The 17,089-nt window shown below is 36.2% G+C and overlaps 1 protein-coding gene and 1 long non-coding RNA gene across 15 annotated transcripts in view; one reads left to right on the top strand and one right to left on the bottom strand.

The window, feature by feature from the left end:
- The window catches only part of LOC124950721 (disks large homolog 4-like), a 265,077-nt gene that overhangs the window by 109,208 nt on the left and 138,780 nt on the right, over positions 1-17,089 (top strand). For all 14 annotated transcript variants that reach the window (XM_047497901.1, XM_047497986.1, XM_047497937.1 and 11 more), the window contains one exon: positions 8,725-8,760. In XM_047497901.1, the coding sequence (XP_047353857.1) occupies positions 8,725-8,760 (36 nt within the window). The remainder of the gene's footprint in view (positions 1-8,724; positions 8,761-17,089) is intronic.
- LOC124951086 overlaps positions 1-17,089 on the bottom strand; it is a 40,898-nt gene that overhangs the window by 3,193 nt on the left and 20,616 nt on the right. The window contains exon 2 of the long non-coding RNA XR_007101516.1: positions 7,868-8,097. This is a non-coding gene — a long non-coding RNA (uncharacterized LOC124951086). The remainder of the gene's footprint in view (positions 1-7,867; positions 8,098-17,089) is intronic.

Here is a 17,089-nt window from a genome sequence, read left to right as displayed (position 1 = left end):
ATGGCGTAGGGCGTGTTGCTCCCAGTATAGAAGAGAATGAAAGGAGATAGAGATAGAGAACGAGAGAACGAAAGCGAAAGAGGGAGAAAGAAATAGAGAGAGAGAGAGAGAGAGAGAGAGAAGACTGCCCACTTGCATGCAACAAGAACAACGGCATACCATGATTTCGTAAAGTGTCGTAAAGTTTAGCTCCATGTGGATTTTACCGTAAAATTCGCCCTTTTCGGGCGATGTCCTTTAAAAGAAAAATTTTCCCTCGAGAAATGTTAGTTGGATCGATTGGCATTATCGATCTAAACTAAAGAGAATGATGGCTCTTAGAAAGACCGTCGTCGTTACATGAAAATTAACGATTCCAAGAAGTTCCGGGATCTTCCGGGAAAATTATTGGAAAAATGGAAAAAAAAAATATATAAAAAAAGAGAAAGAAGAGAAAGAAAGAGAGAAAGAAAGAAAGAAAGAAAGAAAGAAAGAAAGAAAGAAAAAGCAAAAAAAAAGAAAGACTGGTATTTTCTCTATTAACGCCGAGATCGCGCCGATCTTTTCGCTAAAAAGCAGATTCGATCTTAATTACTACCCTGGACCATTCTCTCTCTCTCTCTCTCTCTCTCTCTCACTCTCTCTCTCTCTCTCACTCTCTCTTTCTCTCGTTCTTTCTTTTTCTTTTCTTTTCTTTTCTCGGCAAAGCTCGTAAAGCTTTCTAACGGCGCTAATGGCGAATAAGTAAAATGTCGAGAACCAAGATCCCTTTCGACGTTTAATCCAACGGAGATTTTTTATTGCCCCGAACATTTTGTACTTCTTCCTTCATGATGTTCACGTTGATTATAAAATACGATCTTGCTTTTAAGCGACACGAATTTCATGATTGAGTATGTCTTCCAAGGATATCGACGATATCTAGAAAAAAGAAAAAAAAAAAAAGAGAGAAAAGAAATGAAAAAAAAATTAAAATTAAAATAAAAAAGAACAAAACAATAATATCGAAATAGAGAAAGAAGAAAATATTCGTCGATCTGGATTTGCAAATTGTCAATTAATTACTTACGCACGTGCCCCAGTCTCTCTCTCTCTCTCTCTCTCTCTCTCTCTCTCGTTTTGTTTTATTCGTTATTTTGTTATCTTGCACGTCAACTGAAACGATCTCGTAATCTCATGGGAGGAGTAAAAAATAAAAAATAAATAAAAATAATCTCATACATATACATACACACGCACAAACAAAGAAAAACAAACAAACAAACACAAACAAACACACACACGCACACACACACACACACATATATGAAATAGAGAGCAGAGACAGAGAAGGAGAAAGAAAGATAGATGAAACGGAAGAACGGGTTTTCTCTGTTAATGCTCAATAACTCATCGGGCCATTGTTTGCCTTCGATAAAATTCAAATAGCGGAGGAACTCTAGCGCTTCGGCATGTTCGTTACTGTGTATACCGAATAGAGCTGGGACACCCATCTACTACTAGCCCACTATGTAAAACAACGAATTGGAAAACGAACGATACGACAACCAGCGCGGAACAGATCATTGTTCGGTTCTCGCCATCGTTTTTTTTCTCCCTCTTTCTCTCTCACACTCTCTCTTTCTTTCCTTCTCCCTTTCTTCTCTCTCTCTTTCTCTCTCATTTTTTTTGCTTTTTGTTCGTTTGCCTAGTTTTTTTTCTCTTTTTTTTTTTTCGATCGTTTCCTCTCTTTTTCGCCATTGCGCCACGTTACACACTTGTTCCGTCGTCGTCGTCGTCGTCGTCGTCGTCGTCGTCGTCGTCGTTGTCGTTGTCGTTGTCGTTGTCGTCATTGTCGTCGTCGTTGTTGTTGTTATTCTTGTTGTTGTTGTTGTGGTTGTTGTTGTTGTTGTTGTTGTTAGTCTCTTTTTACAGTAAGGCGATAAATATTCGTTCGTCGTTTGAAAATTGGCGACGCGCGAGGATCGTTCATCCAATCCCCTCCCCTCCACTCCACTTCCCCTACCGTTCCTTCCACAAAGATCCCCTTTGGCCCCTCTCCCTTTTTCTCACTCATCGACCTCCTCGTATGTATGTATTTGGGCACGAATTGATGGATTGCGATTTCGGTCGTGGTTTTAAAGGTTCCAAACTCGACTCTCCCTCTCCTTTTTTCCTCCCTCCCCTTTCTCTCTTTTTTCATTTTTTTTCTTCTTTCTTTTTTTCTTACATCGATCCCCTGCTTAATACCGAACGTTCGATAATAATCATGACGCCAGTCGTGTGGGTTTATCATTCTGCGTATTTTCATTTACCATTAGAGATCTTACGAAGGTTTATTTCAATTTTTCGTTCTTTTTCTTCTCTCTTTCTTTTTCTCTTTTTTTCCTTCTTTTCTTTACTTTTCTCTTTTTCAATTATACAAGACCCATTTAAAAACTTCTTAAGAATGAACTTAATGGAAAATAGTATCATATGTGAAGATTTTTTTTGTGTAGAAAGAAAAAAAAGGGAAAAAAAAAAAAAAAAAAAAAAAAAAAAGAACGAAAAAAAATTCAAAAAGAAAAAAAAAAAAAAGAAAAATAGAAAAAAAAGGAGAAAAACCAGGAAAAAAGTGAAATCGTTATATATCTGATTGGAAAAAAATGTTCAAATTTAATGGACAAGCGCTATCTCGCGAGACCGATTATACGGCTGGTGGTTCCCTCGAAATTCACGAATCAACATTTAGAAACGATTTATATCGATATAGTAGAGAGAATGATACGCTCGCTATGCAAAAAATACAATTCGCAGGGAACAATTTATCGTGCCGCTAGGTTTTCCCGTTAATTGTCAGCCGCATGGCGGAAACATAGCTACGTCGTCGTCGTCGTCGTCGTCGTCGTCGTTGTTGTTGTCGTAGTCGTCGTCATCGTCGTTGTTGTCGTTGTTAGAGCTCGCTAACGATTTGGAATCTCTAATTAGTCTGTAACGACTCTGTAACGAGGCATCGATGGAAACGTGCTGGCATCGTTAAACGTCTTTTAATTTCTCTATCGGGGTATGTCGTTACTTGTTTCCAATACGTTCGGAATTTTCACTCTAATTTCTCTCTCTCTCTCTCTCTCTCTCTCTCTCTCTCTTTTTCTCTCTCTGTCTTTCGATAAATTACTATATCTCAAAGAAATATCTTTTTTACGTATCAAAGAAAGAAAGAAAGAAAGAAAAAAGGAAGGAAAGAAAAAAAGGAATAAATTCGTTTGAAGATAAGATAAAAAGTATTAATAGGGCTCTCGAGCTTAATTCTTAATCGATTAAAAATATATATATCTCTCTTTCTCTCTCTTAAGTTTTCTTTGAAAGAAAAAAAAAAAAAAAAGAAAAAAAGGAAAAAAGGAAAGAACGGAAATCCGATATGAAATCGAAGGATTAATTATAACTTTGAATAATCATTTATGGAGGGACGAACATCGATGTAACTATATTTATGATCAAAACAGTTACATTGTCTCTGTGTGTGTGTGTTTGTGTCTGTGTGTATCTGGGTGTTATGTATGTGTGTGTCTGTGAACGTGAATGCATGCAATATCTGCCATATTTCTATAATGTATAACGTACGCGTTTATAATATTTATGAGAGTACCGAGGACAGATAATTAAGAAGCAAATGGACGATGAGAGAGAGAGAGAGTGAGTGAGAGTGAGAGAGAGAGAGAGAGAGAGTGAGATGAAGGGTAGAGAACGAAACTGTAGAGGCGAAACGAGATGAGGTCGTTAATAATTTTGAAACAGGGTATCCTCGAAAACGCTCGGCTCCCGAACTCGAAAGACAATCCCGTGTTTGCGCGCTTCATGTCGGTGAGTTACGAGTAGTGTGAGAGAAAGATATATATATATATATATATATATATATATATATATATATATGTATATATATATATGCACACACATATATATATAGCTTAGGTAAGGCACGTCTATTAATTAATGTAGCCGAAGCATGCTTATAATTAAGAAGAAGACGCATCGCGCATGAGCTCGACCAATGTTCGATGGTAACATGTAAGAAGATTCTCTCTCGATGACTGCAAAACTTTATTAAGGGAAAACTTTGGTGAAATTGATGTATTATAATTCGAGTAATGATAACAATTGAATTCTAAATTATAGAAAACATCTGCGTGATATATTATATATATATATATATATATATATATATATATATATATATATAAAAGTATATAAGGACTTAGGTAGATAGATAAATAGATAAATAGGTAAAAGATAATTGTATGTTATCATGAAATAATATCTATTTATTCACATTTCTGATCCGATTATGTAAGAATATGGGTGCATACGTGATGTTAAAAACGGTAATTATGTTAATGTTAACTCTACAATGGCTCGCTTTTGCGTCTTGTTTTTCATCGACGCATAAATTTTGTAGTCATCTTAATGGTTGCGATAGGAAAATGTGTGTGTGTGTGTGTGTGTGTGTGAAAGAGAGAGAGAGAGAGAGAGAGAGAGAGGAAGATGCTTAAGTGAAGGGTAGGTACGCTCACGTACGACGTTCCTTAACAAACAAGGAGTCCCGTGTCAGGACTCGTGTCAGGAGCGGTACCAGGATCAAGGAATTCAGGCTCGTCCTCATAAATCCTACGGAACGGACATTTATACCTTGTCTTTCTCTTTCCGCCATTTCTCTCTTTCTCTCTCTCTCTCTCTCTCTCTCTCTCTTATTTTCTCACTCTCATGCAATTCTTACTATTATTTTACCCCTAATGAATAATTCGCCCGATGTTTATCCGCACGTGAAGTTCTCGCGTAAATGGAAAATCGATTCTCGGCGCTAAGGTCGTTCGAAACTGCCACGTGTTACATAATCTCTCTCTCTCTCTCTCTCTCTCTCTCATTCTCTTTCTCTTTCTCTTTCTCTCTCTCTCTCTCTCTCTCTCTTTCGTATTATTTATCGCAATATGCTATCCTGAAACGATTCTCAAAAATTGTGATTTTACGAAAATCAAAAGTAAAGAAAAAGAATGAGCGAGAGTTACACTCATCTAAAACCGGCCGATCATGAATAAAGGAAAGAGAAAAGAGAAAAGACAGAGATTGTACGTTAAAACCAAAGTGAAACTTTAAAGTACGTTCGGAAAGGAACGTTCTTCGGAAGCCAAACTCGACTTAGCGAGTCCTTCTCTATCTTCTAAGACTACGATTCAATGGTTAAGAGGATTAGCTTGCGGTCGACGACGTACGCGGCAAGGAGGAAGATATACTCGGTATTAAATCTAGCAAAGCCAGTTGTTTCCTTCCCGAATTGTTAGTAGGTAAATCTACCACCGTGAAAACCGATTCGATAATATTATCCTTTATAATTAATTGTCTAAATTAATACTACCAAAATTCTTAATAATTATTTAAGGAAAATGGACGAATGAATGAAAAAATAAAGAAATTAATAGTTAAACAAATTTAAAGACGATTTTCGATACTTTATATATATATATATTATATATTATATACATTATATATATTACATTATATATATATATATAAAATAATGTAATAAAAGATCATTATTTTAGATAATATATTTAACCGACATAAGGCAAGATAACCATAAAGTCAAGATGATGAAACATTAGAAGGTTCGCATTGTTAAAGATTTTTTTCCGGAATATATTTGAGGCAAGCTTATCCACATAAAAGAGTGGTGGATGACTCGATCGAGCGCTCTTGGGACGTACAAGCTCATAAATCCAGCTTACTTCTCATACCGAATATCAGAGGGAGAGGAGAGAAGGGTAGGAGTGCCAGGGGAGGGGGAGGAATAGGAGGCGGAGTAGTAAGAAAAGAACGATAGGACGGGGGATGTGAACTGAGAGACTAGAATAGAGATAGGGGGAATGTAGTAAGTCTCTGTGGACGAGACACGCGTTACAAAAACGTACGAAGATGTCGTACGTTTTGTCTCGAGAAAAGAAAGAAAGAAAGAAAAAGAAGTATAAAAAGAAAAATTGAAGAAAAAGAAGAAGAGAAAGGGAAAATGGATATCTACCGCAACGATAACTATTTCGTGCGGAAAGAAAAGTGATCTCGTTTAATGATGCAGCACCTCTCCATGACGAGAGATTAGAAAAATATTATCGTAGATGCGATTTTTTTTTTTTTTGTTTTTCTTTCTTTCTTTCTTTCTTTCTTCATATTATTTTACTGAGCGTGGTTAACATTTTCTTATTCCTTAAGTCTTTTTTACGAAACATACGAGATATTCAATTTTATTAAACCAATTTAGTATTCATGAAAATCACCTATGAGCGAACATAAAACTATATTAAAAAAGCAACGTGATTTATGATCGTCCTGCGATAAATTTATTCTCGATCGATAGATCGAGCTACCTGTTAATATACATAACAAGGAACTTTATGAGACTTCTCGATGGGATCTCTCCGATAACCGGAAGAGTTAGTCCGATCGAGGGGTGATTAAATTGATGAATCGTATCCTGTTTCTCCGTTAAATTTCACTAACGCGATATCGAAAGACGATCAATACTATCGAAACAAACGATTTTAATTTTTATCGGTCATTTATTTTCTTCTTGTCTGTATTTTCAAGAATATTCTTCAAGAATATATTACGTATATGGTGTACTATATGTTTCTTTTCTCATCAACGTCTCGACAACGTGAAATTGATATCGATATTATTGTCTTTCTCTCTCTCATATATATATATATGATATATGTCTCTAGAAATATATATATATATATATCTTTAGGAATCCACCGAGAATCGACATCCACGTCTTGTAATGGGATTTTGATACTATACAGCTAGAGATATCTAAGTTCGATGAATAGAGGAATTCTCGAAGAGATAATTTTCACGTCGGATACATCAATCGATGGTTCTTTAAAATCCGTCAACTTTGAAAGTATTCGTTGATTAAGATTTAATGAAAGTCAAGTTCTCTTGATCCATTCCCGATCTTCATCGATATTTCACAAAGTATACGAATATATCATTCATCATTATCTGCTTCTTCTTCTTCTTTTTCTTTCTTCTTTTTTTTTTTTCAGATAAAAAAGAACGTTTCTATTAAGAAATATGAAACGATCGTATATTAAAATCATTATGTCGTTGGTCAATTAAATCATACGGAGGTTAGTGCCAAATAATCTAGAAAGCACGAAGAAGGAGTGTTTTATCGGAACATCGGGTGTCGTTCGAAGTTGGAAGTATAGGCGTTCGTAGGATTAATGTGACTCGCCTTGTTAGATTTATGATAGCAATATGAGCGCTCATAACCACGTCGGAGCGCGTTCATTTTATGCTTGGTTCATGTCGTGCGTATGGGCGTAAAATCGATTCGCATAAAATTCGTTACGAATTTCTTTCTCTGTCGGCCAATGATGAACGCCACATTTGAAAATTATTGTCTGATTGCTTTTCTCCTATTTTTTTGTTGTTCCTCTTCTTTTTCCCTTTGTTTTTTTTTTCATCTTCTCTTTTCAAGTTTTCAAAAGTCGAAATAAGATGTTGTACGAAAGAAAACGTAGAAGAACGTAAGAAGAAAAGAAAAAGATGAACGTGCGTGAATAAAATTTAAAATAAATTCTTGAATGAGAATGAAAGACGAAAATTTGTTATATATCTTTGATAAGGAAATATCGAGCTTTCGTTTATCATTTTCTAATTCTATTAATCGTTAAGAACATTAAATGTTCGTAATGTCTACCAACTGCCCAAGCTTTTGTTAACACGAAAACTATAACTTTTTCAAATAATAGTCGTCAATACGCGAGTGATCATTCTGCGAATATATATATATATATATACACATATAAATATATATATATATATGTGTGTGTATGTATGTATGTGTATATGTATGTATAGCTATACGAGTACTTACATATCTAGGTAGATAGGTGGTACGTGTAAGTGTAGATCTGGTACATATTGGAGGCTGTCGTTTTCCTCCTTGGCAGCCTCTCCTATTTCGACCCTTCAATGGCACGTGTTCGACGTGCCACCATTGTACCAAGGACTATTGTCTTTCGAGCAAGCTGGCCAGCAAGTCAGACGAAGAGGATGACAGGAAACTCCGGGATTCCTGTTAACTCTCATCCCTTTTGCTATTACCTGAAAGAGAGAGAGAGAGAGAGAGAGAGAGAGAGAGATAAAAAAAAAAAAGATCAAATATAACTGTTATCATCCTTTAATTCATTTCTATCACTATCGGGCATGATTTTTCTTTTTTTTTTTTTTCTTTTTTTTCTTTTCTTTTTTTCTTTCTTTCTTTCTTTTTTCTTTTTTTTCTCTTTTAGAAAACCGTATGTGAAAACGATCGCGAAAATATATAAATGTATTTTATCGGTAACACCAATTCGAAAGTCGACGAGCACATTACATACATACATACATACATATATATATATATATATATATATATGCATGTGTATTTAACATTCACTTGATGGTACCTCATAATGTACGACTGAGTTTAGATCGTCGTTTATACACTTTGTTAGAAGTCTACTTATTAATAATTAACGTAGAACGTATTAACGAAGGTGCGAATAATTAGCAGTTTAGACTTTTGTAACTGGAACGAGCTTGGTTTCCCATCTTATCAAATATTTAAAACGACGGCTTTTCTACGTCGGTTTGATACTTCCAACATTTTGTGTGAATAATTTACACAAAGAGATGACTGGTTCAAGAAATTATATAGAACGTTCTTTTTTTTTTTTTTTCTTTTTGTTACAGAGCCACGACAGTTGGCAGGGACACGACGGCGATCAGGTGAGTGATACTTTTAAAATTTCGAAAAGGAAATTGGTTTGTTTTTTTTTTTTTTTTCTTATTATTTTTTTCCCCTCTTCGACAATTAAACCCAAGCTTTATAGCTTTTTCGAGAATACTCCTTAATACTTCTCTTTCTTTTTTTTTTTTTCTTTTCTTTTCTTTTTTTTCGAACGAAGCTTTGCCTTTGCATGTAACTTGGCATGGTATAAACTTTATTCATTAAACGAGAGCTTTAATGGACGGGGATGAGTTATTTTCATTGTTGGAAAATTAATTAACGACGTGTGTGCGTTCGTATGTTCGTGTTTTTATCTCTATTTGTATGTATATATTTGCGTTTTAACTGCATGCCTTTTTAATGATATTTTATCTATAATGGACGTGCGTCAGTTGTTATATTATGCTCGAACATTAATTTATATTAAAATTACACGAATTACATAGATTTAGAGAAAATGAAGGAACTATGTTTAATTGATGAAGAAGAAGAAGAAGAACAAGAACAAGAAGAACGTCCGGTGTTCTTAAAAGCACAGAGCAGTTAGCGAAAATTTCGTAGAAATTACGAGACTCGTAGCAGTAACTAGTAGTACAATTGAGAGTCTCGGAGAATATTCTCTCTCTCTCTCTCTCTCTCTCTCTCTCCTTCTCTCTCTCTATCTCTCTATCTTTGTCTATCTCTCTGTCTATCTCTCTTTCTTCGTCTTTTCATTGCCATCCGCAGTGCTTTGTACGAGCTCTGAGACCGACTCAGTCTCGTCCTTATTACCGGTGTTGCGGTTTAATGACGTTATGGTTGGCAAGTGTTCTAGAGCGAAAACGTCTGGGGTGTACGCGTCGGGACGCTCCGGTTCTCCGTTAAAGCTTTCGCGATTAGTCGACGGGAACATCGTTCGTCGGTTGGGAAAATATTTACCGGAACTGGGAAACTCGCATGACATGATGACGCGTTTCTAGATTAGATTAATCGATCTTACCATTCACTTCTCCTTGCATCTTCTAACTCGGGTAAATTAACTTTCCTGGATCATTCTTTAGTTTTATTATTATTCAATTTTCTTTTTTTTTTCCTTTCGCTTTCTCTCTCACTACATTGCTACGAACTCTAAGAGGACAAATTTATTTAAATCATTTTACAAATCCAATTAATATATATATATATATACATATATATACACTTAAATGATCATGTATAGGACGTCGCTGAATTTGTCTAAACGAATGCGATAGAACTATGAAAAGAAAAATGTACGATTCCATTAAAAAAGAAAAAAAAAAGAAAAGAGAATGAATTTGACTTAGAAATTTATTCCCACCGTTTGAGTTACGATCAAAAAAAAAAAAAAAAAAAAAAAGAAGAAGAAAAGAAAGTATTGACGTCATATGATAGTGTCATCCATCATATCAGACAAATCTGTAAAAAAATTTTTTTTGCAGTCCTTCAGTCCTTCCCCCAAGATATAACAAATTTTTCGAGATAAGCGGAATACATGCACACACACACACACGCATATCCATCCACCCTACACCCACGCACACACACACATACACACACACATCTACAAGTACATTTGAAATTTCCTCTTTTGATAATCGTTCGACATCATCGATATTGTAGCATCACCGTAGTCGGGTATCGGCAGATAATCCATTTCCTTCGATATCAGGGTACTCTTCTGACAGCTCGAGAGATGTTGGCAGATGGTAAGGAGAGGAGGGATGGACATGCGATGAGGTAAAGGGATGGGGATGGAAGGAAGAGGAAAAGGCAAACCGCGATTTCCTCGATTATGCAAACGACGGATTTATCGGTAACGTACTCACGCCTAAGGAAGTGCACATTGCGAGTTGGCACCAGCGAACGGGCCGAGCGATCCATCTTACCTTATCGTTTCGATCCTCCCTCTCTCATTCTATCTCTGTTCCGCTCATCGTGAGCTACATCGACTTCCCGTTCGTAAAGTAACCTAGATATATAAAAGAAGGGCCAATCTTACACGTACGATGTGCCAAACTATCCAGAGCGAGAAAAAGAGAGAGAGAAATTCCCGTAGGACGACCGTTTGATAATCCAACGTGGTTAGAAACTCGCTTTCTTGAAGGAGTTTAAGGAAGGAGCAAGAAAGATAGAGAGAAAAAGAGAGAGAGAGAGAGAGAGAGAGAGAGGGAATGGAAGGAGGAAAAGGGAGAAGCAGTTTAACAATGGCGGCGTTGGCTTGAATGAGATTTAGTGTACCGTCTAATCGGGTTTACCTTCGCCTTGGGGCTCTGTCTCGCACTGATACGCCGATACAAACCAAGAATATCGTCTTTCGAGTGAGTGTGAGAGAATGATAGAGAGAAAGAGAGAGAGAGAGAGAGAGAGAGGGGGAGAGATTTGTAGAGGGAGAAAGGGCTATTGCTGCTTTTGCTGGTTAAGGGAGACGGAGCTTAAACGTCTGAGAAACGAGCGATGAATTTTAAAACGGTTCCCTTCGACGACAACGACGACAACGACGACAACGACAACGACGAGGACGACGACGACGACGACGACGACGACGACGACGACGACGACGACGACGACGACGACGACGACGACGTTATCAACTCTCGACAGCTTTTTTCCTTCCTTTAAGCTTTGTTTTCTCTTCCTCCTCCTTCGGATATCTTTCTTCGACCGAATTGATTCAGGACAAAAAAAGAAAGAGAAAAGAGAAAAACGAAAAAAAAAAAAGTGTAAAAAAAGAAAGAGCCTCGAACGAACGTAACTCATGTAAGTACTTGCTTACGTTGCTTTTTTATACAGAAGTGAAAAAATCCAATCTGATATTCGTTGAAATAATCGATGAACAAATTGAAACGATCGATTTAGGTTTATGAATTTAGTTAATGCGTTTGATAACTCGTTCGCCATTTATTTTTTTTTTTTTTTCTTTTTATCAATTTTATGCAAATCCAATGATAATTACACGGTCAATGATACAAAAGGTAATCGCTTATAGGAGACTTTCGTTTAACCGTAAGTTACGATAGAAACTCAAATTATTATGGCAAAGAAAGATAACGAAAGGGTAAGAGAGAGAGAAAGAGAGAGAGGGGGGGGGAGAGAAAAGGAGAGGCATGTAATTTTAGTGAGTTTAAACAGCTGGTGAACGTGAGAGACGTGAATTTAAAAGATTCGTTAAAACTCCCCTATAACGTTGAAGTAAGGCCATACAACATAGACAACTCCACCTAGACTCTCCGTTCTACCTATTAAAAGGTGAACGGAGTTCGAGCTACGTCCAAGGGTGATTAAATAAAAGCTTCTCTTCTCTTTCGTGCTTTATCGTCTTTTAAAGTGTTTTAACGTCGAACTTACATTAATCTACGGTTTTTGAAAAATTTATATCAACGTTGTTTCCACTGTCTCTCTTCTTTTCTTTCTTCTTTTTATCTTTCTTTTTTTTTTTTTTTTTTTTTCTTTTTCTTTCTTTCATTGAATTTCCAAAGCGCAGAGACCGATAATTAATTAAAAATAAAAAAATATCATTACGATTAATAAAATCTTTATTCGAGTGAGATCGAAATGAGAAAAGTCAGGATTAAAACGCTCACTTAAATTGCGAAACAAAAAACGTTATCTTGATCTACGTTTATTCGAAGTTATCGACAATTCTCATTGCACCATTGAAACTCAATACACAGTGGGGGCGGGGAGGGAAGGGGAGGGGGGTGTCGATGTCACTTGATGAAGAGAGAGAAAGAGAGAGAGAGAGAGAGAGAGTGAAGGAAGAGGAGGAGGAGGAGGAAGAAAGGATTGGATCGATTTCCGGTCAATAAGTTCTTGCTTCGAGCACCATGGCCCCGTGCCATTGTCTTCGATGGCTCTTTCGATCCTTTCACAAAGTACCTGCTGCGCATCGGAATCTTGCATCGAATACCCACAATACTGGCGGCGCATCGGTGAAAAGCTCTGTAAAGAAGAAAAAAAAAAAAAAAAAAGAAAAAAAAAGACAAGAAGAATGAAAAAAAATGCACACAATACCGACGTTTTCACTAACTCTCTCTCTCTCTCTCTCTCTCTCTTTCTTTCCTCCTCTCTCTCCCCTCCTCTTACTCTTCTTTCCTTCATTTCTCTCGAACTTGCCGCTTTTCTCATTTTCCTTTGACGTTCGTTCGAATTATCTCTTTTTTCTTTTTCTCTCTCTCTCTCTCTCTCTCTCTTTCTCATTGTACAATAAACCGATAACATTTTCCCATCCCGCTCCTGCAGCCATTTAAAAGCAAATTTTTGGAGATTCTTCTTTTTTTTTCTTTCTTTTTTTTTTAACGATAAACTGTAATCAATGAAAAAAAAAGAAAGTTGTAATGAATGAAGTCAATTAAAATCCTATCTATTTTAGATATTTTAGATAAATGCGTTATTGATCATATACATACATACGTTTATTTTCTTTCTTTCTTAAACTGCTCTACCTGCTCCCAGTCTATTTGTCTATTTGATCTTCTATTTTATTCCATCGATTATTTAATCCCCTTTAAGGTCAATCAATCTCTGATAAAGAGTTCATGATCGATACGATCAAATGCATGATCGTCTTAGAATTGGAAGATAACAAATGGACGGAATAAAATTAAATTTGTTTTATTTTATTTTATTTATTTATTTTTTACTTTTTTTTTTTTCCTCATTCTCGCTCGAAGGGAAACGAAAAAAAAGGAGGAGGCAGATGATATTTCGAACATTTTTATCAAACTTTTTTCAACATATTATTCGAAAAATAGTATTCAGCAATGCATCCATGACAACGAATCACCAAACGGATTTCCATAAAAGTTTCTCAATAGGGATTTGACAAAGCCCGGTCGAATGTCCGAACGTTCGAACTTCCATTTTTACTCTCGGTGGGGTTAAAGGAGAAATAGACGGGGAGGAGAGAGGGTACAAATCGCGGCGAAATTTCGTTTGGCACTTTCTCGTATTTTCCTCTTGGCCGTGCCAGTAGAAAAGTCCTTCGTCGTCTTGCTTGCGCTTTTTACTGTTGTCACTCTTCATTCTACACTTTTGTGTTATGCTAACTTTTTCTTCTTTTCTTTTTTTTTATCGGACAGAAGGATTATTAGAGATTTCCCGCAAAAGTTTTCTGAAGAGCTTTCTAAAAAGGCAGATAAAACGATCGCAAACTGGTGAAAAATTCGATACAAAGCGAGAGAGAGAGAGAGAGAGAGAGAGAGAGAGAGAGAGAGAGAGAGAGGAGGAGAGAAAGAGAGAAAAAAGATGGGATGACGATGGTTTCCTCGAGTTTTTCCAATAAGCAACCACTTTCTCTCTTTCTTTCTCTCCTTCTCATTCACTCACTCTCGTTTATTTATGTTATTTTTATCGTGTCATCGTATAATTCGAAACTCGATACCCGATATTCGAAGTGTTCCGTAACGAGAGATCGACTTTCAACGATTTCTTCTTTCAAAATAAAAGGTTCTTATCGAAAAAGTTTAAGTTTGAAAAGAATTCCTTTCGCGTCCTTGAGAATTACTTTCGCGAGAGATCCGATAGATATATTCAAAATGAAAACCTCGTAGAAATGTGTATTAATCACGAGTGATAACTTAAAATGATATCTACGAATTAAGGCTTATTAATTCGTTTTCTTTTTTCTCTCCTTCTTTTATCTCGTAATTGTCTCATTCACTTTTCTTTTTTCCTTCTTCCTTCGATGATCTCCCATTCTTCATCTTACATAGTCGATCGTTCTTCGAACGCTAATTTTCCTTCGTTGATCTAATCCTGGATCTATATCGAACGAGGAAGAAAGAAAAAGTGATATTCATGATTTCCTGCTTGACTTAATTCCATCCGTCGTCCTATTTCTCAATACCCTTCTAACCTTTCTTATTCACTTTTCTTCGTTCATTCTTAATCTCTTATTCCTCTGAATATTTTTCACGAGGAAAAATATTCACGAGGCACAGGAGGATGTACGATAGTATGTGCATCAAGTTGAAACTTTTAAAAAGTATTCACATTGACGTGATCGTCCCGATGGGCAAATGGGAACGTTGCTTATCGAATTAACCATTTAAATTTTTTAAACGAGACTCGCAAAATGTTTGTTCACGACGAGGCCTCCTTCCTTTTACGATTTTAATTCGATTTCAACGTCGTCGCTTTGGATCGACGACTACTATTTAGGATAGAATAACCTGGTTCCCTTTTTTTAAATATGTATTTTCGTTCTCAGAAGAATTTTCAACTACCCTATCTCCCCTCCCATCCTTCTATTACTTGATTTACCCCTTGTATCTACTTGTCGCGAAACGTTCATCAAAGTCGTAATTTTATAAAGTATCCGAACGAGGATGTCTCTCTCTCTCTCTCTCTCTTTTTCTCGAAGCAAGAAGGGTGAGTTAAAAAAAAAAAGAAAAAGAAGGAATTTAATTTTATCGAAGTATTTCCAATCGATCGAACCGAACATGATTTCTTAACTAACAAAGTAATACGTTCGATTCGATCGTTCGTTGAAAAAGAATCATTGATCCTTCAAACAAGGATGGAGTTATTGCTCGTTTTGATAAAATTTCTTAAATTTTTAGATCTAATCAAACGTTCTATAAGTCCAACAGTCGATGAAACTCTTCGTTTGTAAATATTCGATTACTTTTCCAACTGACCTATTTGCATACTTACGTATCTCGGTATCTATATCAAGAAATAAAGTACCGTCGAATGATTTACGTGACTTACAATTACGTATACACACACACACACATACACACAAATAGACATATACACACTTTTCCTTGGGGAAAACCTAAAAGCTTTGTTAAATGGGACTAACGCGTGTAAAAGGGCTTGAGCACGAGAAAAAAAAAAAAAAAAAAAAAAAAAGAAAAAACAAAAAAAAATAAAGAAAAAAAGAATGGTGCCAATTACTGCCAATTAATTAAATCTACCACAATCTCAAGCTTCTCGTTCGCGTTTTCCTTTTCTCGCTTTTTCTTTATCTAGCTCTCTCTCTCTCTCTCTCTCTCCCTCTCTCTCTCGCTCTCGCTTTCTCTACATTCTTCTTCTCTCTCGTTGTACACGCAAAGAGAGAGAAATTCTCTCGTCCTTCGCCGCAAATGAGCCACTTCAGGCACGAGAGATTAGCCTAGGGTGTTCGCTAGCTAAGTTCCTGTTTTCGTTCCGTGTATTTTTTTTTTTTTTGTGTGTTTTCTCTTCTCTCATTACTAGGCCGTCGTCGTGGAATACCAGGGCTACTGGTCCACTGGAGAGGAGGAAAAGGAGAAGGAGAAGGAGAAAAAGAAGGAGAAAGAGGACGATGAAATTGCGAAAGGAAGAAAGAAAGAAGGGCATGCACAACGCCGGAACTGAAAATACGTACACGCACATACATATATGTACATTGTATATATATATATATATATATATATATATATATATATATATGACACCACTAATTACATTCCTTCGCCTTGTTTCCTACTAGCAACCATCCATAATTTGTGTTACACGAAATAAACTGAAAAAAAATGGTCGTTTCGTTTTTCATTCATTTTTTTTTTTTTTTTTTTTTTTTCTTTTTTTTTTTTTTTTTTTTTTTTTTTCTTATTTGTTTTTCATTTCATTTCATTTCATATTATTTTATTTTATTTTATTTCTCTTTCGTCCTGTCATTTTATTTTACAGGCTTCGCTCGTTCTCGTATTTCCTTGTACTTTTTCTTTCTTCCTTTTTTTTTGTGTTTTTATTCCCCCTCTCCCTCCTCCCCTCCCTCCATAGCCATTTCTTTATGAAAACGTACAAAAACACGAACGAGTACTCGCGTTTGCATTTGACGGACCATACGCGTATTCACATTGACGTAAACGAATAACGTCTTCGAGTATTCATTGGTAAAACAACAAATACGCCATAGTATGGCGTAAATAACGTTTTGTCGGATAAGCAAAATTAATCCAGTGCAATTTAAATCACGTGCGCGCCCCACCAGCGCGATTTATCGCGCGTAATTGCGTGAGCTGCGTGATAATTAATCGGCCGTACGTATTAAGCCAGCAATCGCTGGCAAACGGTGATACTGATACATACACGTACGAACGAACCTTGCACGAGTTTTACCGGTATCGTGCTTTAAATTTTCCCGCGGATTTATTGGGCCGCATTTAAATAACGCGCTTCTAGCGTTTCGTCTCGCACTTTGTCGAAGATCAGATGCGATAACAAATACAATGTGTGCACGTACACATATATTTTATATATATATATATATACATACACACACAAACACATATATGCATACAGAGAGAGAGAGAGAGAGAGAGAGAGAGAGAGAGAGAGAAAGGGAGAGACTCGCGTGTT

This window comes from Vespa velutina, chromosome 1 (assembly GCF_912470025.1).
Source record: "Vespa velutina chromosome 1, iVesVel2.1, whole genome shotgun sequence".
Taxonomy (NCBI): domain Eukaryota; kingdom Metazoa; phylum Arthropoda; class Insecta; order Hymenoptera; family Vespidae; genus Vespa; species Vespa velutina.
This window is presented reverse-complemented; position numbering and strand designations above follow the sequence as displayed.